This window comes from Salmo trutta, chromosome 2 (assembly GCF_901001165.1).
Source record: "Salmo trutta chromosome 2, fSalTru1.1, whole genome shotgun sequence".
Taxonomy (NCBI): domain Eukaryota; kingdom Metazoa; phylum Chordata; class Actinopteri; order Salmoniformes; family Salmonidae; genus Salmo; species Salmo trutta.
Genome location: NC_042958.1, coordinates 8,662,374 through 8,689,926, shown reverse-complemented (window position 1 = coordinate 8,689,926; position 27,553 = coordinate 8,662,374). Strand labels below are relative to the sequence as shown.

The 27,553-nt window shown below is 44.0% G+C and overlaps 3 protein-coding genes across 6 annotated transcripts in view; 1 reads left to right on the top strand and 2 right to left on the bottom strand.

The window, feature by feature from the left end:
* Positions 1–1,135: 1,135 nt before the first annotated feature.
* LOC115150047 (inositol monophosphatase 2-like) lies at positions 1,136–5,912 on the bottom strand. Its single transcript, XM_029692941.1, has 4 exons — positions 5,523–5,912; positions 5,098–5,231; positions 4,393–4,497; positions 1,136–1,279 (listed from the first exon to the last, which is right to left on the bottom strand). Exons 1-4 carry the CDS (start codon positions 5,559–5,561, stop codon positions 1,222–1,224), a joined length of 336 nt encoding a protein of 111 aa, XP_029548801.1. The 5' UTR covers positions 5,562–5,912; the 3' UTR covers positions 1,136–1,221.
* A 6,196-nt stretch (positions 5,913–12,108) lies between these two features.
* Positions 12,109–24,386, top strand: mppe1 (metallophosphoesterase 1). Its single transcript, XM_029692913.1, has 9 exons — positions 12,109–12,739; positions 13,505–13,613; positions 14,048–14,151; positions 14,351–14,431; positions 14,627–14,735; positions 15,120–15,200; positions 20,802–20,924; positions 22,009–22,149; positions 23,141–24,386. The coding sequence occupies exons 1-9, from the start codon at positions 12,504–12,506 to the stop codon at positions 23,321–23,323; spliced, it is 1,167 nt and encodes a 388-aa protein (XP_029548773.1). The 5' UTR covers positions 12,109–12,503; the 3' UTR covers positions 23,324–24,386.
* Positions 24,349–27,553, bottom strand: part of LOC115150015 (guanine nucleotide-binding protein G(olf) subunit alpha) — a 69,918-nt gene continuing 66,713 nt past the window's right edge. For 2 of the 4 annotated variants that reach the window (XM_029692876.1, XM_029692894.1), the window contains exons 11-13: positions 27,330–27,398; positions 26,915–26,982; positions 24,349–26,449 (exon numbers count right to left, since the gene is read on the bottom strand). In XM_029692876.1, coding sequence (XP_029548736.1) covers positions 26,303–26,449; positions 26,915–26,982; positions 27,330–27,398 — 284 coding nt within the window. In that variant the 3' untranslated portion in view covers positions 24,349–26,302. The remainder of the gene's footprint in view (positions 26,450–26,914; positions 26,983–27,329; positions 27,399–27,553) is intronic. The other 2 variants (XM_029692885.1, XM_029692903.1) reach the window with 1 other exon arrangement.

Sequence of the window (27,553 nt, the reverse complement as noted above, 5' to 3'; positions counted from 1 at the left end):
TGGTGGTTTTCCTAAGCCAGGATTCAGACACGGCTAAGACATCCGGGTTGGCAGAGTGTGCTAAAGCAGTGAGTAAAAAAAACTTAGGGAGTAGGCTTCTAATGTTAACATGCATGAAACAAAGGCTTTTACGGTTACAGAAGTCAACAAATGAGAGCACCTGGGGAGTGGGAAAGGAGCTAGGCACTGCAGGACCTGGATTAACCTCTACATCACCAGAGGAATAGAGGAGAAGTAGGATAAGGGTACGGCTAAAGGCTATACGAACTGGCTATCTAGCACGTTTGGAACAGAGAGTAAAAGGAGCAGGTTTCTGGGCACGATAGCATAGATTCAAGGCATAGTGTATAGACAAAGGTAAGGTAGGAAGTGAGTACATTGGAGGTAAACCTAGGCATTGAGTAATGATGTGAGAGATATAGTCTCTAGAGACATTTAAACCAGGTGATGTCATCGCATATGTAGGAGGTGGAACAACATGGTTGGTTAAGGCATATTGAGCAGGGCTAGAGGCTCTACAGTGAAATAAGACAGTAATCACTAACCAGGACAGTAATGGACGAGGCATATTGATATTAGAGAGAGGCATGAGTAGCCAAGTGAACATATGGGTCCAGTGAGTGGTTGGGCTGGCTGGGGACACGGCGATTCAGACAGTTAGCAGGCCGGTGCTAACAAGCTAGCAGATAGTAGGCCGGGGCCAACAAGCTAGCAGTTAGCAGACCGGGTTAGCAAGCAAGCAGTTAGCAGACCAGGGCAAGCAAGCTAGCAGTTAGCAGACCAGGGCAAGCAAGCTAGCAGTTAGCAGACCGGGGCTAGCAAGCTAGCAGTTAGCAGACCGGGGCTAGCAAGTTAGTAGAAGGGCCTTTGGGGGACATCACGATGGAGGTAAGTCTGTTTTTGCCTCTTCGTGCGGTGACGTCAATAGACCAGTCGTGGATTAGTAGGGTTCCAAGTAGCTCTAGGTAGCTAGCAGGCAGCGGTTAGCAGAATGGGCCTTCAGCGGACGTTGCGCCTGAGGGGCCTGTTGGAATCCTTGGGCAGATTGTCGGTATTCCAGTCGTAGAGGATCGGCGGGGTTCCGTGCCCCGTACCGGCAGTAGAAGGGGTCCAGATATTGTAGCCCAGGAGTGGGCTTCGGTGGTAGCCCAGGAGTCCTAGCCAGGCTAGCTTCAGGCTAATTGGTGCTTGCTCTTGGATGGAAACGCTAGCAAGGAGTAGTCACCTGGGATTGCGGTTAGCTAGTTCTAGTTGCGAAGATCCAGTTTTCGGTAGGAATCTGGGGACATGGAGAGAAAAAAAAATAGGTCCATTATGCTCTGGTTTGGGTCACGTTGTTCGAACTGGCGAGAGCTTTCCGAGCTAAAGGTTAGCTGATGACAGCTAGCAATGGTTTGCTGACTGATAGCTGGTAGGTAGTTAGCTGGCTAGCTTCAGTTGAGGGATTCCAGAGCCGAAGTAAATAGAAATACTTTAGAAGAAAAAAACTGATCCACGCCACATTGGGTGATGCGGGTTGCCGGAGTTGAGGTTTAGGAAAATATTTTAAAAAGATACGCGAAGAAAAAGATGTAAAAAGATCTATACAAGAGACAGGACAGGACAAAGACGTCTGACTAATACGCCATCATGGATTCGCTTGCTGTAGTATCATCTTTATTTACTATGTGCTGTAGTATCATCTTTATTTACTATGTGTTGTAGTATCATCTTTATTTACTATGTGTTGTAGTATCATCTTTATTTACTATGTTGTAGTATCATCTTTATTTACTATGTGTTGTAGTATCATCTTTATTTCAACATGTGTAGTTCCAAATCCCTAATCTGAGGAAATGGCTGTTGTAGATATTGCTGTTTGTCACGTCCTGACCAGTAATAGGGGTTATTTGTTATTATAGTTTGGTCAGGACGTGGCAGGGGGTGTTTGTTTTATGTGGTTTGGGCTATGTATTTAGGTAGAGGGGTGTTCGGGGTTTGTTAGTCTATGTTCTATGTTAGTTTTTCTATGTTCTATCTAGTCTATTGTAGTTCTATGTTTAGTTTATTGGGGTTGGACCTTCAATTGGAGGCAGCTGGTTATCGTTGCCTCTGATTGAAGGTCCTATAATTAGGAGTTTGTTTGTCATGGGATTTTGTGGGAGATTGTGCTTGTTTAGCTGTGTGCCTGACAAGACTGTCCAGTTCGTTTGTGTTTTGTATACGTTTATTGTGTTTCCCTTCTTCACCAAATAAAAATAAGATGAGTATATATTTTCCCGCCTGCGTCTTGGTCTTTACCCTACGATAACCGTGACAGAATCTCCCACCAACCACGGACCAAGCAGCGGAGGAAGCAGCAACAGAAGGACTGTCGGGAATCATGGACATGGGAGGAAATTCTGGACGGGGCTGGACCATGGCACCAGGATGGGGAATATCGTCGCCCACCAGAGGAGATAGAGGCAGCCAAGGCGGAACGGCGCTGGTATGAAGTCTTGTACGCGCCGAAGGGGAAGCACGAGAGGCACCCCCAATAATTGTTTTGGGGGGGGGGAAACGGGTAGTTTGGCGAGGCCAGGATTGAGCCGCAAGCCAACTCCCCGTGCTTATTATGGGAAGCAACTGGAGTGGAGAGCGCCGGAGTATGCGGAAGTGTGCACGAACTCGCCCGTGCGCACGCACAGTCCTGTGCGAGCGATCCCAGCCCCTCGCAAGTGCCGTGCTAGAGTAGGCATCCAGCCTGGAAGGAGGATGCCTGCACAGCGCATCTGGCCACCAGTGCGCCTCCTAGGCCCAGGCTACCCTACGCCTGTTCTACGCACGGCAACCATCAGGCCTCTGCACAGCCCAGTTCGCCCTTTACCAGCGGTCCGCTTGTGCAAGGCTGCTATTTCCATCCAGCCAGGACGGGTTGTGCAAGAGTTGCGCTCCAGACCTCCAGTACTTACCCATGGCCCGGTATATCCAGTTCCTGCTTCTCGTGCTGACCCTGAGGTGCGTATCCATAGTCTGCCGTCTCCTAAACCAGCACCATGCACCAGGCTTCCAGTGGTTCAGCCCAGTCCAACTCGTCCTGTTCCTGCTCCTCGCACTAGCCCTGAGGTGTGTGTCTTCAGTCTGGCACATCTGGTACCAGCACCACGCACCAGGCTTCCAGTGTGTCAGCCCAGTCCAACTCGGCCTGTTCCTGCTCCTCGCACTAACCTTGAGGTGCGTGTCCCCAGTCTGGTACCTCCACTACCAGCCCCACGCATTAGGCTTCCAGTGCGTCAGCCCAGTCCCAGTCCAGAGTGTCCGGCAACAGTACCTCGTTCAGAGTGTCCGGCAACAGTACCTCGTCCAGAGTGTCCGGCAACAGTACCTCGTCCAGAGTGTCCGGCAACAGTACCTCGTCCAGAGTGTCCGGCAACAGTACCTCATCCAGAGTATCTGGTAACAGTGTCTAGTCCGGAACAGAGTGAGACGGCCTACTGTCCGGAACCGAGTGAGACGGCCTACTGTCCGGCACCGAGTGAGACGGCCTACAGTCCGGCACCGAGTGAGACGGCCTACAGTCCAGCACCGAGTGAGACGGCCTACAGTCCGGCAGCGAGTGAGTCGGCCTACAGTCCGGAACCGAGTGAGTCTGCCTACAGTCCAGAGCTCCTAGAGTCACCCTACAGTCCAGAGCTCCCAGAGCCCAGTCCAGGGTCTTCAGTGACTGGCCTCAGGCAGAGAGGCAGAGGTATGCAGTGGGGGTGGTTTGGTCCGGTAGGGGATTAAGGCCTGAGCCTAAGCCACCTCCACTGTAGGAGGTTTGGGGAGGGGGGGGTGTAGCACAGGAGTCGTCGGTGACGGCTGCCACCCTCCCTTCCCTCCCTTTAGTTTTGGGATTTAGTTTTGTTTTGGGGGTTATTTTTGGTTATTTGTGTGAGGTGCATCCGGGGTCTGCACCTTTGGGGGGGGGGTACTGTCACATCCTGACCAGTAATAGGGGTTATTTGTTATTATAGTTTGGTCAGGACGTGGCAGGGGGTGTTTGTTTTATGTGGTTTGGGCTATGTATTTAGGTAGAGGGGTGTTCGGGGTTTGTTAGTCTATGTTCTATGTTAGTTTTTCTATGTTCTATCTAGTCTATTGTAGTTCTATGTTTAGTTTATTGGGGTTGGACCTTCAATTGGAGGCAGCTGGTTATCGTTGCCTCTGATTGAAGGTCCTATAATTAGGAGTTTGTTTGTCATGGGATTTTGTGGGAGATTGTGCTTGTTTAGCTGTGTGCCTGACAAGACTGTCCAGTTCGTTTGTGTTTTGTATACGTTTATTGTGTTTCCCTTCTTCACCAAATAAAAAGAAGATGAGTATATATTTTCCCGCTGCGTCTTGGTCTTTACCCTACGACAACCGTGACACTGTTGGAAACTGACATTGTACCTGTGAAGAAAGTTACAGGTGCCATCGATAGGGTCTATGATCCAGGAAGGGCTGTCTGTGAAGATGCATTTCTCCCCGGCTGCAGACGACTCCTCTCCAATGAACCTGTCACAAGTTCACAACATACAGTGTGTGAATGCCTTGCGTGCACCATTCCTTAAGACTCAGCAGTGTCATGATGAGATGCCTAAAGAGCTCTTTTACATATGTAAACACAGAGGACCTAGCGCAGTGGTGTCAAACTCATTACATGGAAGGTCTAGTGCAGGGTTTCCCATACTCTGTCCATGGGACCCCAAGTTGTGCACGTTTTGGGTTTTGCCCAAGCACTGCAAAGCTGATTCAAATGATCAACTTATCATCAAGCTTTGATTATGTGAATTAGCTGTGTAATGTTAGGGGAAAAAAACAAAACGTGAACCCCTTGGGGTACCCAGGCCAGAGTTTGGGAAACGCTGGCCTAATGTCTGCAGGTTTTTGGTTTTTCCTTTCAATTAAGCCCTAGACAACCAAGTGAGAGGAGTTCCTTACTAATTAGTGACCTTAATTCATCAGGCAAGTACAAGGGAGGAGCGAAAACCTGCAGACAGTTGGCCCTCCGTGGAATGAGTTTGACACCTGTGGCATAGGGCAGGGGATAGCTGGGGGCCAAAATGTAACCACTCCTGTGTTGAGGAGATACCATTGGAAGATACCATTGCGTACCTGTGCGAGGGGAACTTGTCCCTGAGGGTGGAGATGATGAGCTCCTCCACCTGCTGGTCGGCCTCCGTTACCAGGTAGATTGGTGTGCTCTTGGTACTCACGTTCTTCTTGTGTTTCACCGCCTCCTGCACTACCTGGAGGGGGCGGGACCAAGTGACATAGCACACACCTGGAGGATAAAACCCAAGGCACACCACCAATATTCATGACTGGGGATCAGGAAATCTGTCTGTGCCATTGATCCAAGGGCTTTCCAAGTGTGTTATTGGGAGGTAATCCTGGTTTCTATAGTATCAATATTTTTTAATAGGCCTATTACTCACTGTTTTACATTGTATATGTACATTTACCACTAGAGTAGGCTACCACAAATACTTGGTTTTAGGGCCACTTGGAATTGATGGACGTCGCCACACTTGACTTACCTTACCAGCTCTACATGCAACTTCTACAGCAACATCCATGCATTCCCGCCAGCACTTGTCACTGTCCGAGGTTGACAGTTCATAACGAGGAGCAGGTGCTGTTGTTTTGCCATTTACAGTGGGTTATTCCAGGCATTCAAAAGACAGCAAATTAGAACCTATTATGTGACTTTGGTGAGGCTTTGGTGAGGTGTTGGTCTCTGGTACGGTCCCGTAATCCCGGTGTCCACTGTCCACCTCGGTGCTGCAGACGGATACTGCCTTGCTATTGAGTGGACTTCGATATGTACGATTCTACTACGGATTGGAATGACGTTGGTAGTCGCAAAACGAATCTCTAGCCACTGCTAGACGTTGATGAGACAAGACCAATCTGGAACCTGGAACTAGACGAAAGCAACTCCATGTTATCGGTCGCCATTGTCAACCTGTAGCCTATAAATAAATCCAATAAATAATATTTGTCGAGGAAAACTCTTGAATAAACAAGACTGTATTTTACTCAGTCAGATAGCATAACAAACGGTCGCCTACAGCATTGGGCACGTAGAACGAAATGTCTTGCAGGTAAACACAGACAACGACTGCAGATGTATCCAGTGACGATGAGAGAAAAATGCCACGGGGAGTAGAATTAACACTGCACCACGTGATATCGTCTGGCGTGCTGTCACCGCCATCACGGATGGATAAAATTGTATCCACGACAACGAATGTATCGAAATGTAGACTGCATTAAATCTATGCTTGAAGATCAAAGTGAAGTCTCTCAAACATATTTAGTCTCATAAGGTCTTCGAAAGCCAAGTTAACAAACAGATCACCGACCATTTTGAATCCCACCGTACCTTCTCCGCTATGCAATCTGGTTTCCGAGCTGGTAATGGGTGCACCTCAGCCACGCTCAAGGTCCTAAACGATATCATAACCGCCATCAATAAAAGACATTACTGTGCAGCCGTATTCATCGACCTGGCCAAGGCATTCGACTCTATCAATCACCACATTCTTATCGGCAGACTCAACAGCCTTGGTTCCTCAAATGACTGCCTCCCCTGGTTCACCAACTACTTCTCAGGCAGAGTTTAGTGTGTCAAATTGGAGGGCCTGTTGTCCGGACCTCTGGCAGTCTCTATGGGGGTGCCACAGGGTTAAATTCTCTGGCCGACTCTCTTCTCTGTATATATCAATGATGTCATTCTTGCTGCGGGTGATTCCCTGATCCACCTCTACGCAGACGACTCCATTCTGTATACTTCTGGCCCTTCTTCGGACACTGTGTTAACAAACCTCCAGACGAGCATCAATGCCATACAACTCTCCTTCCGTGGCCTCCAACTGCTCTTAAATGCAAGTCAAACTAAATGCATGCTCTTCAACTGATCTCTGCCTGCACCTGCCCGCCCGTCTAGCCTCACTACTCTGGACAGTTCTGACTTAGAATATGTGGACAACTACCAATACCTAGGTGTCTGGTTAGACTGTAAACTCTCCTTCCAGACTCATATTAAACGTCTCCAATCCAAAATTAAATCTAGAATTGGCTTCCTATATCACAACAAAGCATCCTTCACTCATGCTGCCAAACATACCCTCGTAAAACTGACTATCCTACCGATCCTTGACTTCGGCGATGTAATTTACAAAATAGCCTCCAACACTCTACTCATCAAATTGGATGCAGTCTATCACAGTGCCATCCGTTTTGTCACCAAAGCCCCATATACTACCCACCACTGCGACCTGTATGCTCTCGTTGGCTGGCCCTCACTTCATATTCGTCGCCAAACCCACTGGCTCCAGGACATCTATAAGTCTTTGCTAGGTAAAGCCCCGCCTTATCTCAGCTCACTGGTCACCATAGCAGCACCCACCCGTAGCATGCGCTCCAGCAGGTATATTTCACTGGTCACCCCCAAATCCAACTCCTCCTTTGGCCGCCATTCCTTCCAGTTCTCTGCTGCCAATGACTGGAACGACTTGCAAACATCACTGAAGTAGGAGACTCATATCTCCCTCACTAACTTTAAGCATCAGCTTACAGATCATTGCACCTGTACATAGCCCATCTGTAAATAGCCCACCCAACTACCTCATCCCCATATTATTATTTAATTTTTTTACTCCTTTGCACCCCAGTACCTCTACTTGCACATTCATCTTCTGCACATAATCACTCCAGTGTTTAATTGCTAAATTTGGATTATTTCGCCACTATGGACTATTTATTGTCTTACCTCGCTAATCTTACTTCATTTGCACACACTGTATATAGACTTTTCTATTGTGTTATTGACTGTACATTTGTTTATTCCATGTGTAACTCTGTGTTGTTTGTGTCACACTGCTTTGCTTTATCTTGGCCAGGTCGCAGTTGTAAATGCGAACTTGTTCTCAACTTGCTAACAAGGTTAAATAAAGGTGAAATAAATAAATAAATACAAATATATTGCTGGCTAGTGATAAAGATTTAAGAAAGGACTGGACGATTACAAGTGTGTGTGTGTGTGTGTGTGTTAAAGAGAGAGAGATTTAGAGAGTAATTTCAGATATGATAGGCTAGATATTTCCCCTAGGGTTGGAATTAGGTGAAAACACATGTAGCTGGGTTAACTCTATTGAAATGCATTCTACCAGATACTGTTGAGGTGTTGAGCCTCAACAGACTGATCTTCCCATTGTGCACCCAGTGCATAACTGGTTTCACTGGATCTGAGACGATACAGATGGGTTTGTGCTGGAGATGACATACTATGACCCATGGTCTTGGCATTTCCAAAATAAAATGACATTAAATAACATACAAATAATAGGCCTACACAATCTCTAACAACTTAGATTTCAGAAAACATAAATAAAGAGAAATCTTCCTACGTCACTAAGTGTGTCAGAAATGTATATATATATTCTTAAGGGTATGTTAAAAAGCAGTGTTGGAATGGTGTGGGATTACACCTGTCATAAAAATATTCACACGAGTAGACTGCTGATTGGCCAGCTCATCCTCCTTAGGAGGATGACATCATCCTCTATGAGGAAATAAAAAGCATTTTTTAAACTAAAATACAAGTTTGAGGTGGTTTTTGAAGTGTTTTTTTTTTTTTGTCATGATAACTGCATACATGGAGTGTGTCTGAAAGTAGCCGTGTCAAAAAAGGTGTGAGGATCAACAGAAGTGGGTGTCTGGAAAGCCAGTCAGCTCAGTGAGAGAGCCATACGTCCTCCAAAACACGACCCTGCCAAGCCGCAAGCTGCTTCTTGACACACTGCTCGCTTAACCTGGAAGCCAGCCGCACCAATGTGTAGGAGGAAGCACCGTCCAGCTGGCGACCGAAGTCAGCTTGCAGGCGCGCCACAAGGAGTCTCTAGAGTGCGATGGGACAAGGAAATCCTGGCCGGCCAAACCCTCCCCTAACACGGACAACGCTGGGCCAATTGAGTGCCGCCTAATGGTACTGTGCTTTCAAAATTCCCCTTCATATACCCCTCATGGGTATAATAAGTCATGTCAGACTGTGTGGAATTGCAGGAAATGCGTTTTAAAATGTAAAAGAAGTGTGTGGGGGGGGGGGGGGGACCCTGCATCTATTGTTCATCCACCCCAATATCTACACCACAATTTTGCCTTTGGCTTAGACCTTACTTTACATCTGAGGTTTTTATGTTGTGTCTGCCATCAGTTGACACAACATGCTTTTGAATACAGGGTGGGTGTCATTTCAATCACAGAACTATAATTCATAGAATGGACTTATCTCTTCAGACCACTACAATTTAGCTGGTACACCATTTACATTTTTATTGAATTGACATTTTTACTTCTAATTACTACCACAAAGAAGACTGTCGGTCCACCCACTATCGAATATCAACTTAAATTGTTATGTCTGTTCTATGATCTATATTTCTATGATTTCAATAGGTTTCATATAGAGGATTGACATTATAATTTAAAACAGATATTCCTATTCAAGTCAATCTTCTCTGATGTGTGGCCCTCCAACCATCTTTGTGGTACCATTTTGAAAGTTAACATTACAATTTCATTCCATTTTTTTTTACATTTATCAGCCAAAACATGACACCCGCCTTGTATTCAATAACGTGTTGTGTTTCAACCGATGGCGGGCACAACGCAAATACATGATGTAAAATTGTGTCTAAGCTACAAAGTATGCGAGTATGAAAAGAATCGGAGTTTATGAGTTTTTAGATCAAATCAAATTGCATTTGTCACATGCGCCGAATACAACAGGTGTAGACCTCACAGTGAAATGATTACTTACAAGCCCTCATTAACCAACAATGCGGTTAGAAAAATACCAAAAAAATAAGAAATAAAAGTAACAAATAATTAAAGAGCATCAGTAAAATAACAATAGCGAGGCTATATTACAGGGGGTACCGGTACAGAGTCAGTGTGAGGGGGCAATTAGTAGAGGTAATTGAGGTAATATGTATATGTAGGTAGAGTTATTAAAGTGACTATGCATATATAATAACAGAGAATAGCAACAGCGTAAAAGGAGTGGGGGGGCAATGCAAATAGTCTGGATAGCCATTTGATTAGATGTTCAGGAGTCTTATGGCTTGGGTGCAGAAGCTGTTTAGAAGCATCTTGGACCTAGACTTGGCGCTCTGGTACCGCTTGCCGTGGAGTAGCAGAGAGAACAGTCTATGACTAGGGTGGCTGGGGTCTTTGACAATTTGTAAGGCCTTCCTCTGACACTGCCTGGTATACAGGTCCTAGATGGCAGAAAGCTTGGCCCCAGTGATGTACTGGGCCGTACGCACTACCCTCTGTAGTGCCTTGTGGTCAGTGGCCGAGCAGTTGCCATACCAGGCAGTGATGCAACCCGTCAGGATGCTCTCGATGGTGCGGCTGTAGAACCTTTTGAGGATCTGAGGACCCATGCCAAATTTTTTCAGTCTTCTGAGAGGGAATAGGTCTTGTCATGCCCTCTTCACGACTGTCTTGGTGTCCTTGGACCATGTCAGTTTGTTGGTGATGTGGACACCAAGGAACTTGAAGCTCTCAACCTGCTCCACTATAGCCCTGTCGATGAGAATGGGGGTGTGCTCGGTCCTCCTTTTCCTGTAGTCCACAATCATCTCCTTTGTCTTGATCACGTTGACGAAGAGGTTGTTGTCCTGACACCACACTGCCAGTTCTCTGACCTCCTCCCTATAGGCTATCTCGTCATTGTCAGTGATCAGGTCTACCACTGTTGTGTCATCGGCAAACTTAATGATGGTGTTGGAGTCGTGCCTGGTCGTGCAGTCATGAGTGACCAGGGAGTACAGAGAGGACTGAGCACGCACCCCTGAGGGAGGATCAGCGTGGCGGATGTGTTGTTACCTACCCTTACCACCTGGGGGGCGGCCCGTCAGGAAGTCCAGGATCCAGTTGCAGAGGGAGGTGTTTAGTCCCAGGATCCTTAGCTTATTGATGAGCTTGAGGGCACTATGATGTTGAATGCTGAGCTGTAGTCAATGAATAGCATTCTCACATAGGTGTTCCTTTTGTCCAGGTGTGAAAGGGCAGTGTGGAATACAATAGAGGTTGCATCATCTGTGGATCTGTTCAGGCGGTATGCAAATTGGAGTGGGTCTAGGGTTTCAGGGATAATGATGTTGATGTGAGACATGACCAGCTATTCAAGCACGTCATGGCTACAGACGTGAGTGCTACGGGTCGGTAGTCATTTAGGCAGGTTACCTTAGTGTCGTTAAAGGTTGATGTGAATAGTTAAAAATGACATAATAATACAAAATAAATGATCATCTTAAATTATAAATTAATTTCCCAACCCTGTTGTAAGCTTTTAAATGATATCAATCTGAACCTTTTATATTTTCCAGTGATGAAGACATGGATGTCTAATTGTAGGGTGAGGGATGCAAAATGTGTCAACTTTGAGTACCTTTATCACCAAAAAAGTCACTTTCTGAACACTTCTACAATGGGTAAATATGTATCAAAAGGAGTACTCTCAAAAACTGATTGAATTCAACTGGATTTAGTTACCCGTTCAGTACATTTCATCACACGGATAGATATTCCAATTTAGATGTGTGGATGGTTGACAAATACAAACGTTATACTGTTGCCATCAAAACAATGTAGCTAGTCACAAGTCAATTAAAATGCACGTGAAAAAGTGACATATACAGTACCAGTCAGGCTTGTATAATTACGAATCTGATTAATGTCTGATGAATATTGTGGTTCGTCCTGACCAGTAGTTTAAAATAAAGGCAAACAGGGTTGCGTTCAGTACAACAGAACGGTGTGCAACGTTGATATCAACGAAAACGGTAGACTTACTGTACTGAACGACCAGTTGAAAAACGTTGAAATTATGGTGGCTCAGAGTGCAGTAATCATATGCACGAGTTTTGCGATTTCAGAAGGTCACACCTATATTGACCAGGCCACACACACCAAACGGGCGCAAACGTATGCGACCTCAAAGGCTTTCGAAGAAAGGTCCGCACCGTTTTTTTGCGCACGGTTTTGGGGAAACGTGTGGTTGAGTGTAAACGTTAACGCGAACTGAACGCACTCCAGCACACACACACACACACACTCTCTCTCTCACACACATGCTCAAACTGCATCGCGCTTCGTGCCATAAACTAGTTTTGAGGACTTTGTAGCCAAATTAAGCCAATAATTGCAGTCAAATATTGATATATACAAAGTAATTTGCTACCAACAACTATTCAGCCTCCGCATTCTCTTGACTAGACATCCCTCGCGAGTCATATTTGGGAGATTGCTGTCGCATGACAATCCTAAACGGACCAACAACTATTGATTCCGACGAATATGCGTATTTTTTTAGGCAGGACATGGGTCCTCTGTACAATTCTTAAGCCGTTACGTTTATCTAGGGCAAGTTATTTTCAATGATTTAGCAGGATTTAGTTCGCCTTGTCCAGCAGTGACTGGATCAGATTGGCATTTCGTTTTTAGACATGCACGGACTGAGTTGCAAATGTAAATGGGGACTTACTTTCACTCTGTTCTTATCTGTCATTTGCGTGTTTATCTTCTGTGAATATTTGATATATTACTCTGCAATTTTGCGTTGTTCGTGGCCGAAGTTGAATAGAGACAGCGGCAAGGGAGTCCCCCCGCTTCGCGCTTTGTTTCTGTCGGATACCCACCTCCTTGGCGCAATAAAGGGACACTGGTTCGACAAACTACGAAGGTAGGCTTTAAATTCCTATTCCAATTTCATTGCTTATGCGTATTTGATAAGTTATCATATTAATAAAAAAAAATGTTTCTTTTTTGTGTGTTTTACATCCATGTAGGACTGTCATTTGTTGAATGTGTGCATTTCAAACCTCTCTGTAATTTGCATCTCATAAAAACTGTAATTTGCATCTCATATCAGATGTTCAAAAAAATAAAATCTGAAAACAATGAACAGAAACAGACAGCACAAGTCCCTCCAAACACGTCCATAAGTCATGGAAAGTGGGAGCTTTTTTTTTTTAGGACAGGAATAGAATTAATCCTCTTAGATGGCTCAAATGAATATCAGATAATATGAAATCACGATGGCATCCAACTTCACCAGCTAGGGCACTAAACCGGATCCCAGCTCTGCAATGCTTCACGTTCACATGGTCCACAAAATGAGTTCTAGTGGTCCTTCTCAATAGTTATTTTATTTGGGAGGATGCTACCAGGATGTATTAAATACATTATACAGCATGATGGACAACAACACTTTCAATCAAAGGTGGTTGTATCTTGGTAGTGTTGGGTAGTCATGACCACCAGATCATTATCAGGGCCAGGAGTATTTCCTCATGAGGCCTCATCAGGACAACTCTGGACTGTAATAGGCTATCACTATAGTCAGGGCCCAGAGTTTTTCCCTAGTGGTCTTTCCTTGTGGTCTTTCCACATGGTCAGGAAAACTCCCTGCCCTAATCATAATGTACGGTACATTCCTCCCTGATAGAGAATGGCAGATGGAGAGAGCTTTCCAGACAGCACTGGGGGTCCTACAGCCAGAGGTGGTCTTCATTTTGGGAGACATCTTCGACGAGGGGAAATGGAGCTCCCCAAAGGTTAGTTGATGGACACTGTCGGTTATCAGAAATGATAGACCACACACACCGCCAAACAGCTAGACTACTCAGGATATGAGATAATATTATCTGTTGGCACGTAAAGGGATGTGCGTGTGTGTGTGCGTGGATTTGAGCATTGGCCGTTCCAATTTCATTTTTCTTGATTTGATTGTCCTTGAGGTGTGACTAACCCCTACCAGTTGTGCTTTAGTAGAAACACAGACAGTGAATGGGAGTAGGTGTTTGGGAGTTCATTACATTCATTATGAGGTAATGGTATGATGTAACCTAAATCCACCTGAGGGAGGAGTTAAATAACAGTAGTACACACCCTACTGTGTCTAGTGCTAGGAGGGGCTGAGGCAGATGTTGATACCCCAGCTCAAACTGTTCCTCTGTGACCATCTGAATATGCACCTTGTATTCTTCAGGACTGGGAGGATGACGTCCGCCGCTTTAAGCAGATCTTCCGACATCCCAGAGACATGGAGCTTATAGCCATCATTGGTAACCATGACATCGGCTTCCATCATGAGTAAGTTAAGTTCAGAAGTCTCACTGTTAAATGGAGGCTACCAAGAACATGTCAACAACGTCGTCCTCTCTATTGTCACCTAGTTCCGCTAACAATAGGGAGTTATGTTGTCTGTAGTTGGTGTGCGTTAGTAGGCCCTAGCCCTGTGGTTGTGCCCCTCTTTCTCTTGACATAACTTGTTTTTTAAATCTTTGAACAGAATGAGCTGGTACAAACTTGAACGCTTTGAGAGGGTATTCAATGTCACCTCTGCCCAGATCGTAACCTACAAGGGAGTCAAGTAGGTCACTTTACTGTAAATAGTGTCATCTAACCTTGTCTCAAAATGATGCATGTAAACAGTTTAACAATGTGTTTGTGTTTAGTCACGTTGATGTGTAGCTTAGCTCCAATCCTTGTACCATCATTAATGTGTGTGTGTGTGTGTGTGTGTGTGTGTGTGTGTGTGTGTGTGTGTGTGTGTGTTCCCACAAAGTTTTGTCCTGGTGAACAGTATAGCCATGCATGGAGACCGCTGCCCCATCTGCGAGCATGTGGAAAACGAGCTGTACAGCCTCTCTCAGGCTCTCAACTGTTCAGTGCTGGTGATCTTAATCACAACCGTCATCCTCATCAATGCAACACACACACACAAATACACACACAAACACACAAACAAAATGGAGGTTATTGGGATTTGGAAAACAGCAGAGATTTGAGCATTGACAAAAAAATGAGTCTTTCTCTCCCGAGTGCAATCAAGAGTCACCATATGGCTTTTTCATGTTACTCAGCGCCAAAGATATGTGGGTCAATCCCAGACTTTATTCACTAACATCCCCAGAAATGTTATCCCTAAATGTCTTTTGAAATGCAGTAAGCATTATGTTGTCACGAAAGAGGAAGGCTTGTCCCTACACATTGTCAACATGATGTTACTCCCATTGCTAATGTGAAAGTAGATAGTAATGATATTGTGGATTTCACAGAGAAACCGGTCAAGCAGCATGAGAACATACTGTCAGGAGGACATGCAGAAGTTTCCCCGCTCATCACCTATCATCCTACAGGTACGGTTTAGTGTGTGTGTGTGCTTGCCAAGTGACAGACTACTTTAGTTAATTATAGGTAATTGCAGTGTCATTGTACACTAAGTGTACAAAACATAGGAACATCTTCCTAATATTGAGTTGCACCCCACCCCGCCTTTGTCCTCAGAACAGCTTCAATTTTATTGTGGGCATGGACTACAAGGTGTTGAAAGCATCCAACAGCCAACAGCCAATGTTGACTCCAATTCTTCCAACAGTTGTGTCAAGTTGGCTGGATGTCCTTAGGGTAGTGGACCATTCTTGATACACACAAGAAACTGTTGAGGGTGAAAAAGCGAGCAGTGTTGCAGTTCTTTACACACACAAACCGGTGCGCTTGGCACCTACTACCATACCCCATTCAAAGGCACTTATATATGTTGTCTTGCCTATTCACCCTCTGAATGGCACACATACACAGTCCATTTATCAATTGTCTCAAGGCTCAAAAAGCCTTGTTTAACCTGTCTCCTCCCCTTCATCTACACTGATTGAAGTGGATTTAACAGATGACATCAATAAGGGATCATAGCTTTGGTATTTGGTATTTTATTAGGATCCCCATTAGCTGTTGCAAAAGCAGCAGCTACTCTTCCTGGGGTCCACACAGAACATGAAACAATAATACAGAACGTCAATAGACAAGAACATGTCAAGGACAGAACTACATACATTCTTTTTAAAAGTCACACGTAGCCTACATATCAATGCATAGACAAACTATCTAGGTCAAATAGGGGAGAGGCGTTGTGCCGTGAGGTGTTGCTTAACCTGTTTTTAAACCAGGTTTGCTGTTTATTTGAGCAATATGAGATGCAACAGAGTTCCATGCAATATGGCTCTATATAATACTGTACGCTTTCTTGAATTTGTTCTGGATTTGGGGACTGTGAAAAGACCCTTGGTGGCATGTCTGGTGGGGTGTGTGTGTCAGAGCTGTGTGTAAGTTGACTATGCAAACAATTTGGGATTTTCAACACAATGTTTCTTATAAAAAGAAGTGATGCAGTCAGTCTCTCCTCAACTCTTAGCCAAGAGAGACTGGCATATTATTTATATTATCCCTCTGATCACAATGAAGAGCAAGACGTGCCGCTCTGTTCTGGGCCAGCTGCAGCTTAATTAGGTCTTTCCTTGTAGCACTGGACCACACAATTCGACAATAATCAAGATTAGACAAAACTAGAGCCTGCAGGACTTGCTTTTTGGAGTGTGGTGTCAAAAAAGCAGAGCATCTCTTTATTACAAACAGACCTCTCCTCATCTTTACAACCATTGAATCTATATGTTTTGACCATGTCAGTTTACAATCGAAGGTAACACCAAGTAATTTACTCTCCCCAACTTGTTCAACAGCCACACCATTCATTACCAGATTCAGCTGAGATCTAGAACTTATTGAATGATTTGTACCAAATACAATGCTCTTAGTTTTAGAGATGTTCAGGACCAGTTTATTACTGGCCACCCATTCCAAAACAGGTTGCAACTTTTTAAGTGTTTCTTTGACTTCATTAGCTGTGGTTGCTGATGCGTATATGGTTGAATCATCAGCATACATGGACACACATGCTGTGTTTAATGCTAGTGGCAGGTCATTGGTAAAAATAGAAAAGAGGGCCTAGAGAGCTGCCCTGCGGTACACCACACTTTACATTTTTGACATTAGAGAAGCTTCCATTAAAGAAAACAGTTTGAGTTATATTAGATAGCTAGATAGCTCTGAATCCACATTATGGCAGAGGTTGAAAAGCCATAACACATACATTTTTCCAACAACAGGTTATGGTCAATAATATCAAAGGCTGCACTGAAATCTAACAGTACAGCTCCCACAATCTTCTTATTATCAATTTCTTTCAACCAATCATCAGTAATTTGTGTCAGTGCAGTACATGTCGACTGCCCTTCTCTATAAGCATGCTGAAAGTCTGTTGTTAATTTGTTTACAGAGAAATAGCATTGTATTTGGTCATACACAATTTCTTCCAACAGTTTGCTAAGAGCTGGCAGCAAGCTTATAGGTCTGCTGTTATAACCAGTAAAGGCCGCTTTACCACTCTTGGGTTGCGGAATGACTTTGCTTCCATCCAGGCCTGAGGACAAAGACTTTCCTCAAGGCTCAGATTAAAGATATGACAGATAGGTGTGGCTATAGAGTCAGCTACCATCCTCAGTAGCTTTCCATCCAAGTTGTCAATGCCAGGCGGTTTGTCATTATTGATCGATAACAATAATTTTTCCACCTCTCCCACACTAACTTTACAAAACTTGCAATGCTTTTCTTTCATTATTTGTTTTTTATGCATGAATACGATGGCTCACTGTTTGTTGTTGGCATTTCCTGCTTAAATTTGCCCACTTGCCAATTAAGTAATCAATAAAATAATTGGCAACATCAAATGGTGTTGTGATGAATAAGCCATCTGATTCGATGAAAGATGGAGTTGAATTTGTCTTTCTGCCCATAATTTCATTTAAAGTACTCCAAAGTTTATATCATTGATCTTGGCTTCATAATACAGTTACTTCTTCTTTTTGTTGAGTTTAGTCACATAATTTCTCAACTTGCAGTAAATTAGCCAGTCAGATGTGCAGCCAGACTTATTAGCCACTCCTTTTGCCCCATCTCTTTCCAGCCATACAGTTTTTCAATTCCTCATCAATCCATGGAGCCTTAACAGTTCTAAAAGTCAGTTTCTTAACAGGCGCATGTTTATCAGTAATTGGAAGAAGAAATTTCATAAATTCATCAAGCGCAGCATCTGGATGCTCCTCATTAATCGCATCAGACCAACAAATATTTTTAACATCACCCACAAGAGTCACAGAAAAATATTTTGTATGAACTCTTATTCACTATTTTAGGCCCAGCTGTTGGAACTTTGGCTTTCCTGGATATAGCCACTATATTGTGATCACTGCATCCAATGGGTACAGATACAGCTTTAGAACAAAGTTCTACAGTATTAATAAAAAGGTGATCAATACATGTGGATGCTCTTGTTCCTGTAGTGTTTGTAAACACCCTGGTAGGTTGATTAATAATCTGAACCAGATTACAGGCACTGGTTACAGTAAGAAGCTTCCTCTTGAGTAGACAACTTGATGAAAATCAGTTAATATTCAGGTCCCCAAGAAAATAGACCTCTTTGTTTACATCACATACACTATCAAGCATTTCACACATATTATTTAGTTACTGAATTAATTATCTAAGTGAGTCTCAGAAATGGCTAATATATGAATGTTATCTGATGTTAGCAAGTTATTGATTTTATGAACCTTATTTCTAAGGCTACATATATTAATATGGGCTATTTTCAGCCCTTTCCTGGGTAGCTTATCAGAGATAGACATAATATGGAAAAGAGCAAGCAAAGCAAGAGAACAAAATATACATTCAGCAGTCCATTAATCAATTGGTGTGTGTGTGCTGCAGGGTTGAAGCTACGAACCCATAGGCTTGGCTCTCTCATCCCCTCCAGGCTTCTGGGAGGGAGGGTAGACAATGAGCCTGTCATAGTGGATGTAAGCCATGTCCCCACGTGCCCTGGCAGATTTCATGGCTGGGATCAGTTCTTTCCTCTTCTGGCGCACAGCTTCAGGATAGTCCTTGTTGAGGAAGATATACATTCCTCTCAAGTTCTTGGCTCTTTCCAGAACAGCTACCTTGTCCTTGAACCTCATGAACTTGAACACTATCGGCCTGGGCCTGTCACCTGGGCCGGTTGTGGGCTTTCCAGTCCTGTGGGCACGTTTCAACTCAATCTTCCTGTGGTCCATCTTCAATTTCTCAAAGATCATTTCCCTCACTTTGTCTTCAGACTCCATCCAGGTCTTGTGAAGATTCTGCAATTCCATCCACAACCATATTGTTCCGCCTGGACTGTCCCTCGATGTATCCGTCATTGTTATCATGGATTCACACACAGATCTGATGTCCTATCTCAATGACTTACAGACTGCTGTCATCTTGCTGTTCTCCTGTTTCAACTCATTGAGCTGACCGTGGGAGAACTGCAAACTGTTCTTCAGGTCCTGTACCTCTCTGGTCAGGTCATCCATTTTTTTATTAGTTGAATCCACCGATATTTGGACAAAACACTTGAAGCTATTTTCTTGTTGATGTAAAAACTGCTTGTAGAACTATTTGTGTTTGTTTAAAAGATCCTTTACGTGTGAGAGAGACACCACTGTCCTCAACGGTACTCCCGCCGGCTTTGGTCTTTGTCATGGTAGCTAGCAACATAGGTTATGCTGTTACTCCTCACAGTTCCAGACAGGGCAGGTCACAGGGAAGATTGAAAACAACAACGAACAGCAGGGATCTAGACAGCCACAAACCGGGGACAATCTGCGGTCCCAGCCACAATGGCTAACCGCGTCGCGGGCTGCGTTCAAGCCCTCAAGAAAACCCTGCTACCTTGATATGCAGCTAGCTAGCAGCTAGGCTAGTTGAGGACTTGGATTAGCTAACACAACGTGCCATTGGAACACAGGAGTGGTGGTTGCTGATAATGGGCCTCTGTATGCCTATGTAGATATTACATAAAGAATCCGCCGTTTCCAGCTACAATAGTCATTTACAACATTAACAATGTCTGCACTGTATTTCTGATCAATTTCTAAGTGACCCCAAACTTTTGAATGGTAGTGTATGTCTAGTACATAATTCTGTGAAGTTATAATAGCCTAAACCTATTCCAGTTCATGTCATGTCATGATGCTTAGCGCTTCAAGCCATGCGCCATCCATGTGTACCCCTCTCTCTTGCTCTCTCCCCACTGGTGAAATTTCTCACGCCTGCACCTATCTGACCAATCAAACATGTAAACAACTAGCGTTCCACAGCAAGCTTCTCTATCCGTGCTAATGAGTCGAGTAAATATAATGAGCTATTTTTTTTAAAGATGTTGATTTCACAGGTATTTTTAGTACAAAACATTAATAACACCTGCTCTTTCCATGACATAGACTGACCAGGTGAAAGTTATGATCCTTTATTGATGTCACTTGAAGATAGATTTTTTAAAGCCTCTCTCCTGTAACTATTCCCCAGGTCGTTGCTGTAAATAAGAATGTGTTCTCAGTCAACTTACCTGGAAAAATAACGGTTCAAATAAAATTGAGACATGGATTGTGTATGTGTGCTATTCCGAGGGTGAATGGGCAAGAAACAATATTTAAGTGCCTTTTGAATGGGGTATGGTAGTAGGTGCCAGCCGCACCGGTTAGTGCTAAGAACTGCAACGCTGCTGGGCTTTTCACACTCAATAGTTTCATGTGTGTATCAAGAATGGTCCACCACCCACAGGACATCCAGCCAAATTGACACAACTGTGGGAAGCATTGGAGTCAACATGAGCCAGCATCCCTGTGGAACGCTTTCAACACCATGTAGAAAACATGCCCTGACGAATTTAAGCTGTTCTGGGGGGGGGGGGGGGGGGGGGGTTGGGGTTATTGGTTAGTTGCAAATGAAATCCAAATTGTGTATAGCCTACCTATTATACAAAAACACCTAGCATTGTTCACTTACAGTATGTTATGTACTGTGTATTGACCTTCTGTCGGAAGCACTACCCTCTGTACCGACCCAACGATGCAGAGTGCACTGGGCAGGACGCTGCTTCTCCTGAAGAGCGACACCAGGTGTTCCATGAGCGCTATGACGTGCTATCCCAGGAGGCTTCTCAAAGGGTGAGCTTACACACGCTCGGTCATATAACGAACACCTGGGGTGCATCTCATTGTTTAAAGTGGCCTCCTCTCCTTGCTTGCACCTGTTTTATTTTATTCAGATCATGCAGATGAAGGAAAGGAGACAAGGAGGGGAAGCCACTTTAGGCTATTGAGATACAGCCCTAGGGCTCATTCTGAAGAGTGCATCTTTCTGACTGAAAACCATAACAAATGTTGGGTCTTCTTAAGCCTTGTTCACGCTACATGCCTTAATGCTCAAATCAGATTTGTTTGTTTTGGACAACTAACTGTCCAAACAGCAAGTTACAAGTGACCAAATTGTGTGTGTTCAGACAGCAGTCATGTGCTGACAAGGCTATGCTAGTTGTCATAGTAACGAGGGGTGTGTGTGCAGTGGTCTAAACTGATTGGTGGTGGTGCTTGCGCTTCCTATCACTCAGTTCTGTAGCAAGCTAAGGTGACAATAATGTCTGCCATGGACATTTTAACACTTTTAAAGCCTCAAAGGATAAGATGATCCAACTTTCAAAATGAGTCCTTTTTGACTAGCCACAACAGTCCACTAGCTAGCCAGCCACAGCAGTCCACTAGCTAGCCAGCCACAACAGTTCACAAGCTACCTATTCACAGCAGTCCACTAGCTAGCTAGCTAGCCACAGCAGTCCACTAGCTAGCTAGCTAGGTAGCTGTTTAGCTTTCTAGCATATTCACTCATTACTTTGTAAAAAATTAAAAAGCTAGTTGGCTACCACATGTCAACAGTTGAATAAAGGTTAAATAAATAAAAAAAAACATTACAAAACAGAGTAGCTAGCAAGCAACAAGATACCAACTAACAGTCTAAAACCACTTGATGACAAATAAATCAGATTTGACCGTTCAGACACAAGTTGCATGGCCAGGAATCAAATTTGTATGTGACTTGTTTTGAAATGTGTCTCAAAATATCTGATTCCATGTGTTTTTTTGACTGCAGGAAAAATAAATACGATTTGAGTCAGTTCAAACGGCCAATGTGAACACGGCTTTAGAGGCATGTGATTACAGAAATATGATGGATTCTTTTGGTCCCACTCTGCAGTTACTTTGGTGGTTCCAGCCCCGCCTTATCCTGAGTGGCCACACCCACAGTGCCTGTAAGGTGGTCCATGACAACAAGCACCCAGAGATCAGCGTTCCTTCCTTCAGCTGGAGAAACCGCAACAACCCCAGCTTCATCCTGGTAACTAATTAACTACACTGAACAAAAATATAAACACAACATGTAAAGTCCCATGTTTCATAAGCTGAAATAAAACATCTTAGAAATTGTCCATACGTACAAAAAAAAACGTATTTCTCTCAAATTTTGTGCACATCCCTATTAGTGAGCATTTATCCTATGCCAAGATAATCGTTGGGGGTATAGGCAGGCATAAACTACAGACAATGAACACACTTGCATTTTATCGATGGATATTTGAATACACAGATACCGTGACGAGAACCTGATGCCTGTTGTCGTGCCATTCATCCGCCGCCATCATTCTTTTTTAAAAAAACCTTTATTTAACTAGGCAAGTCAGTTAAGAACAAATTCTTATTTACAGTGACAGCCTAGGAACAGTGGCTTGTTCAGGGGCAGAATGACAGATTTTTACCTTGTCAGCTCAGGGATTCGATCCACCAACCTTTCGGTTACTGGGCCAACGCTCTAACCACAAGGCTATGTGCCGCCCCCATGTCGCAAGGATCTGTACACAATTCCTGGATGCTGAAAATGTCCCAATTCTTCCATGGCCTGCATATTCACCAGGCATGTCACCCACCCGTTGAGCAAGTTTGGGATGCTCTGGATTGACGTGTACAACAGCGTGTTCCAATTCCCACCAATATCCAGCAACTTCGCACAGCCATTGTAGAGTGGGACAAAATTTTAGTCAACGATCAACAGCCTGATCAACTCTATGCAAAGGAATGTGTTGTGCTGCATGAGTCAGATGGTGGTCACACCAGATACTGACTGGTTTTCTGATCCACACCCCTCGGCATTAGCTTAAGGTATTCGGGACCATCAGATGCATATCTGTATTCCCCAGTCACATTTCCTTACATGAACTGTAACTCTTCTTTGAAATTGTTGCATGTTACATTTATATTTTTGTTCAATCTCAGGGTTGGGTGTCAATTCCATTTTAAATGAAAGTTTTACCTCTCTCTCCCGCTCTCTCCAGGGAACCTTCTCTCCCACGGACTTCCAGTTGGCCAAGTGCTTCCTGCCAGAGGAGAGCAGCGTGGTGGCCATCTACTGTTCCACAGCCATGGTCGTCTCCCTCCTGCTCATGGCCCACCTCCACCTCACCAAGACCTCCATGCTCCTGGCCACCAACCTCATGGGCAAGCACAAGGGCTTCTGACAGTGTTTCCCCTAGATCAAACTGTTTGCTTGGCGGGCCACTTTTAAAAAAAAGTCCCCTGAAGTAAAGTGTGACTGAAACCAATAGAGGGTGAAATGTTCTAGGTGAAGGGCAAGAGATAGGCCCTATGGTTACCTGTCAAAGTAACTGTATGAGGACATCTAATCTGTGTGACCTGTCACCTTTGATGCCCGCAGGCCCCATGTTCCAAAGACTCCTGTGTAGTGTAGACACTCCTGACATAGAACCCAACAGCACCTTTTACAGGGAGGATCTGGGTCCTGACATAAAACCCAACAGCACCTTTTACAGGGAGGGCCTGGATCCTGACATAAAACCCAACAGCACCTTTTACGGGGAGGGTCTGGGTCCAGACATAAAACCCAACAGCACCTTTTACAGGGAGGGCCTGGGTCCTGACATAGAACCCAACAGCACCTTTTACAGGAAGGGCCTGGTTCCTGACATAGAACCCAACAGCACCTTTTATAGGGAGGGTCTGGGTCCTGACATAAAACCCAACAGCACCTTTTACGGGGAGGGTCTGGGTCTTGACATAGAACCCAACAGCACCTTTTACAGGGAGGGCCTGGGTCCTGACATAGAACCCAACAGCACCTTTTACAGGGAGGGCCTGGTTCCTGACATAGAACCCAACAGCACCTTTTACAGGGAGGGCCTGGGTCCTGCCATAAAACCCAACAGCACCTTTTACAGGGAGGGCCTGGGTCCTGACATAGAACCCAACAGCACCTTTTACAGGGAGGGCCTGGGTCCTGACATAGAACCCAACAGCACCTTTTACAGGGAGGGCCTGGGTCACTCTGGGATAGCTTTTACTGATCAATTACGTGCCCTGAGATTTTATCCGTTGTTGTTTCCATTTTTAAATTATTGGCAACTTGAATGTTTTTAAAATGTTATCTCTGATCTACTGGTGAATAAGCTATGGCAGGGCCCTATTTGAGCTTTTTAAATGTGACCTGGACGAAAACAGTCGAGGGAAAATGGTGACACTGGGTTTCTTGTAACTGTAATTTATGCATAAACAAAGTGTACATAATCTGTCATATTTTCCCACATATTCAGTTTAGACAACCCCCCCCCCCCAAAAAAAAAGTATTCTGATGTGCCTCTTTATTAAAATAAAAATATTTTTCCGTATTCCATAAAGGCCTGACACAAACGTATCACTCCTGCCTCCTCGCTCTCAGAATAGACTTGCACATTGAACGCTGCTGTTCGGTGTAAAGAACAGCCCATCTAATTGGGTTCACACATTCACGCCTGTGGCAATGTGAAGGGCTCTCTATGTCCATGACCGACGTGACCCCTACTATGCATGTGTATGCATACATACGTTCTAGACATTCAGAAATATGAATATACATAGGCACACTATGTATAATTGTACATATAGATTTATAGAATATATGTATATCTTTATAAATGTATATGTACATATATATTAATATAAAATGTATATGTACAATGTACATATACAATGCATGAGTGCATGTGTGTATATGTTTTACAGTACATGCATGCTTCGAAGCACACACACACATTTACTGGCACGCGTATGTATACATCTCATACACACTTCATATCTAAAAAGTTGCTTCCTACTGTAGTAAAACAACACCAGGTTGCGATTTGGACACGTCAATTGATCTTGTAATGTATTAAAGCTGAGAATCAGAAACAAAAATTGAAATGTTCACCGTCAAAACGAAGGAGGATGAAGGCAATGTCTCTGGCTGCGACCTGGGGTCACTGCGGTAGGTAAGTGGTTCATTTGCATAATGTATACAGGATTTCCGTGTGTTTTTTTTAACCCCTCGCAAATTTTTCCTCCTTTTTCTACTAAAGAACATTTTCCTTTTTTATAAACCAGAAAAATGTACCTCTACAGAGAGAGAGAGAGAGAGAGAGAGAGAGAGAGAGAGACGCCCTACCTGCAGTCTCTACTGTCAGATAGAGTTTGACATCAAGCTGTACAGCGCAGTCAACAACATACATCAGAGCTCAATTTACAGGTACAGCCATTATCAAGGCACAAAGATCTTCTACAAGTAGTTTTTTTCTCAATAAAGTTGTACAAAATAACATTACATTTTGCAGTCTGTACAAGATAATCAACAAAAACAGATCTATATATATATATATATAGATAGAACTCTTGCCCAAGAGGATCTAAGTAAAAAAGGACCATCTGTGGGCAAATCAAAGTGAGTGTGGTATTTCTCTTTCCATCTAGGCCGGAGGTGCATAGGACTCAAACTCCCAGCATCCTCCTATTCTCCCACAAGCCCCACCCCCTCTATGCTAAATCTACAGCCTGAAAGCCTTGCACTCCATCATCCTGCAATAAAATGATACAAAATAAACAAAAAGTGACAGAGTAATAAATATCACGGTGCTACATCATGTGTATACTTCCTTGACGGCATTAAGTTACCTGATACATCTGCTGCCTGCCCCACCCACCCCTTCATCAAGTACTCGAGAAAGAGAAAGAGGGAGAGAGAGAGAGAAAAGTGTTGGGAGGAACCAGCATACACAGGAGTCCATGAGATCCCTCAACTCTCACGCACACACACCCTCTTAACAACTTCAGCTGGTCCAGATCAAACAACAGAAATGACAGAAGACTAGTTCCAAAAAAAAAAAAAAAAAATCTAAAAAGGCTTAGTGGAATGAACAGAATAAAGGCATTGGAAATAAAAGATGAGGCACACACACAATGTCCCATCCCTGCTTAGACCTACAAAATAAAGTCAAGATGGGCCATAAATAAAAGAACAAAGGAAGGAGAAAACAAAATAGAAAAAAACAACAATGGCAAACAAAATGACAGCATTGTGATGCTTCAGTAGTTCTCCTGGTCCCCCTGGTAACAGGGCCTTGTGTTTTGGGAGTGGAATCAAACTGCGCCGGGATTGGCAGAGCACTGACTGGATGGTGGGCTGCAACCAATCACAAGAGTTCGTATTGGCGCAGGTGCATCCTCTGGATGATGTCTCGGCAGTCGTTGAAGACACGGCGGATGTTCTCCGTGTCCACGGCGCAGGTGAAGTGGGGGTAGCAGTAGTGCTTGCCGTCGCCGCTCGCCGTGCTGATCCTCTGTGGGGTGATGGAGAGACACATCCACATTTCACTTTATTTCGTGAATTGATTGAACAGAAATGGAAATGACTCCAACCTTGAAATGGTTGCCTCTAAGTTAACACTAGGAAACAAGGGTCTACAACACTAGGAAACAAGGGTCTACAACACTAGGAAACAAGGGTCTACAACACTAAGAAACAAGGGTCTACAACACTAGGAAACAAGGGTCTACAACACTAGGAAACAAGGGTCTACAAAACTAAGAAACAAGGGTCTACAACACTAGGAAACAAGGGTCTACAACACTAAGAAACAAGGGTCTACAACACTAGGAAACAAGGGTCTACAACACTAGGAAACAAGGGTCTACAACACTAGGAAACAAGGGTCTACAACACTAGGAAACAAGGGTCTAAACAAGGGTCTACAACACTAGGAAACAAGGGTGTACAGTCAGTACAGAATGAAAACGGTACGTACAAGGAACTCATCTCGGATGAAAAATTTGGCCCGGGTCACTTTAGGGTCCTCTCCAGGGTCTGGAACGGCTGACCACAAAGAGACAAACGGTCCAGGGTTTTAAAGACTACAGTATTTCATGTCATCAGAAGAAGGATATCATTAGGACTGGATGTAATCAGTGTAGTGCCTGATGGCAGTGCCTGCAATCAAATGTTTATATCTAACTACTGTTCTCCATGCTCCAAACCATTCTCATTTGACAATAGGAAGAAAGGCATGTTAATGCTATTGTTCACATACTGCAATAGAGTCCCTGGAATATCTATAAGTAAAAGTGTCATAGGAAGTCTAAATTAGGTTGATTCCAGGGCCAGCGCAAATTATTCCATTTGATTCACATTTTCAAAAGTGTGAGTTGCCAAAATGGGTTAACCTTTGAATACATCTTGAGGATCGGTTTGGAAGTCCTTCACTGTGAAGCAACAACAACGGTGCTTCGTCTCTAGAGTGTGTGAACCTTAGGTTAGTACATTTGAATAATTTATTATGATCCAGTATATAATATCTTTTAAATAATGAACAATTATAAATGCTTATAAATATTGAATATGAGTAAAATCAACCATGATTTAAACAATGGGGTGTTTTCTGTCCATC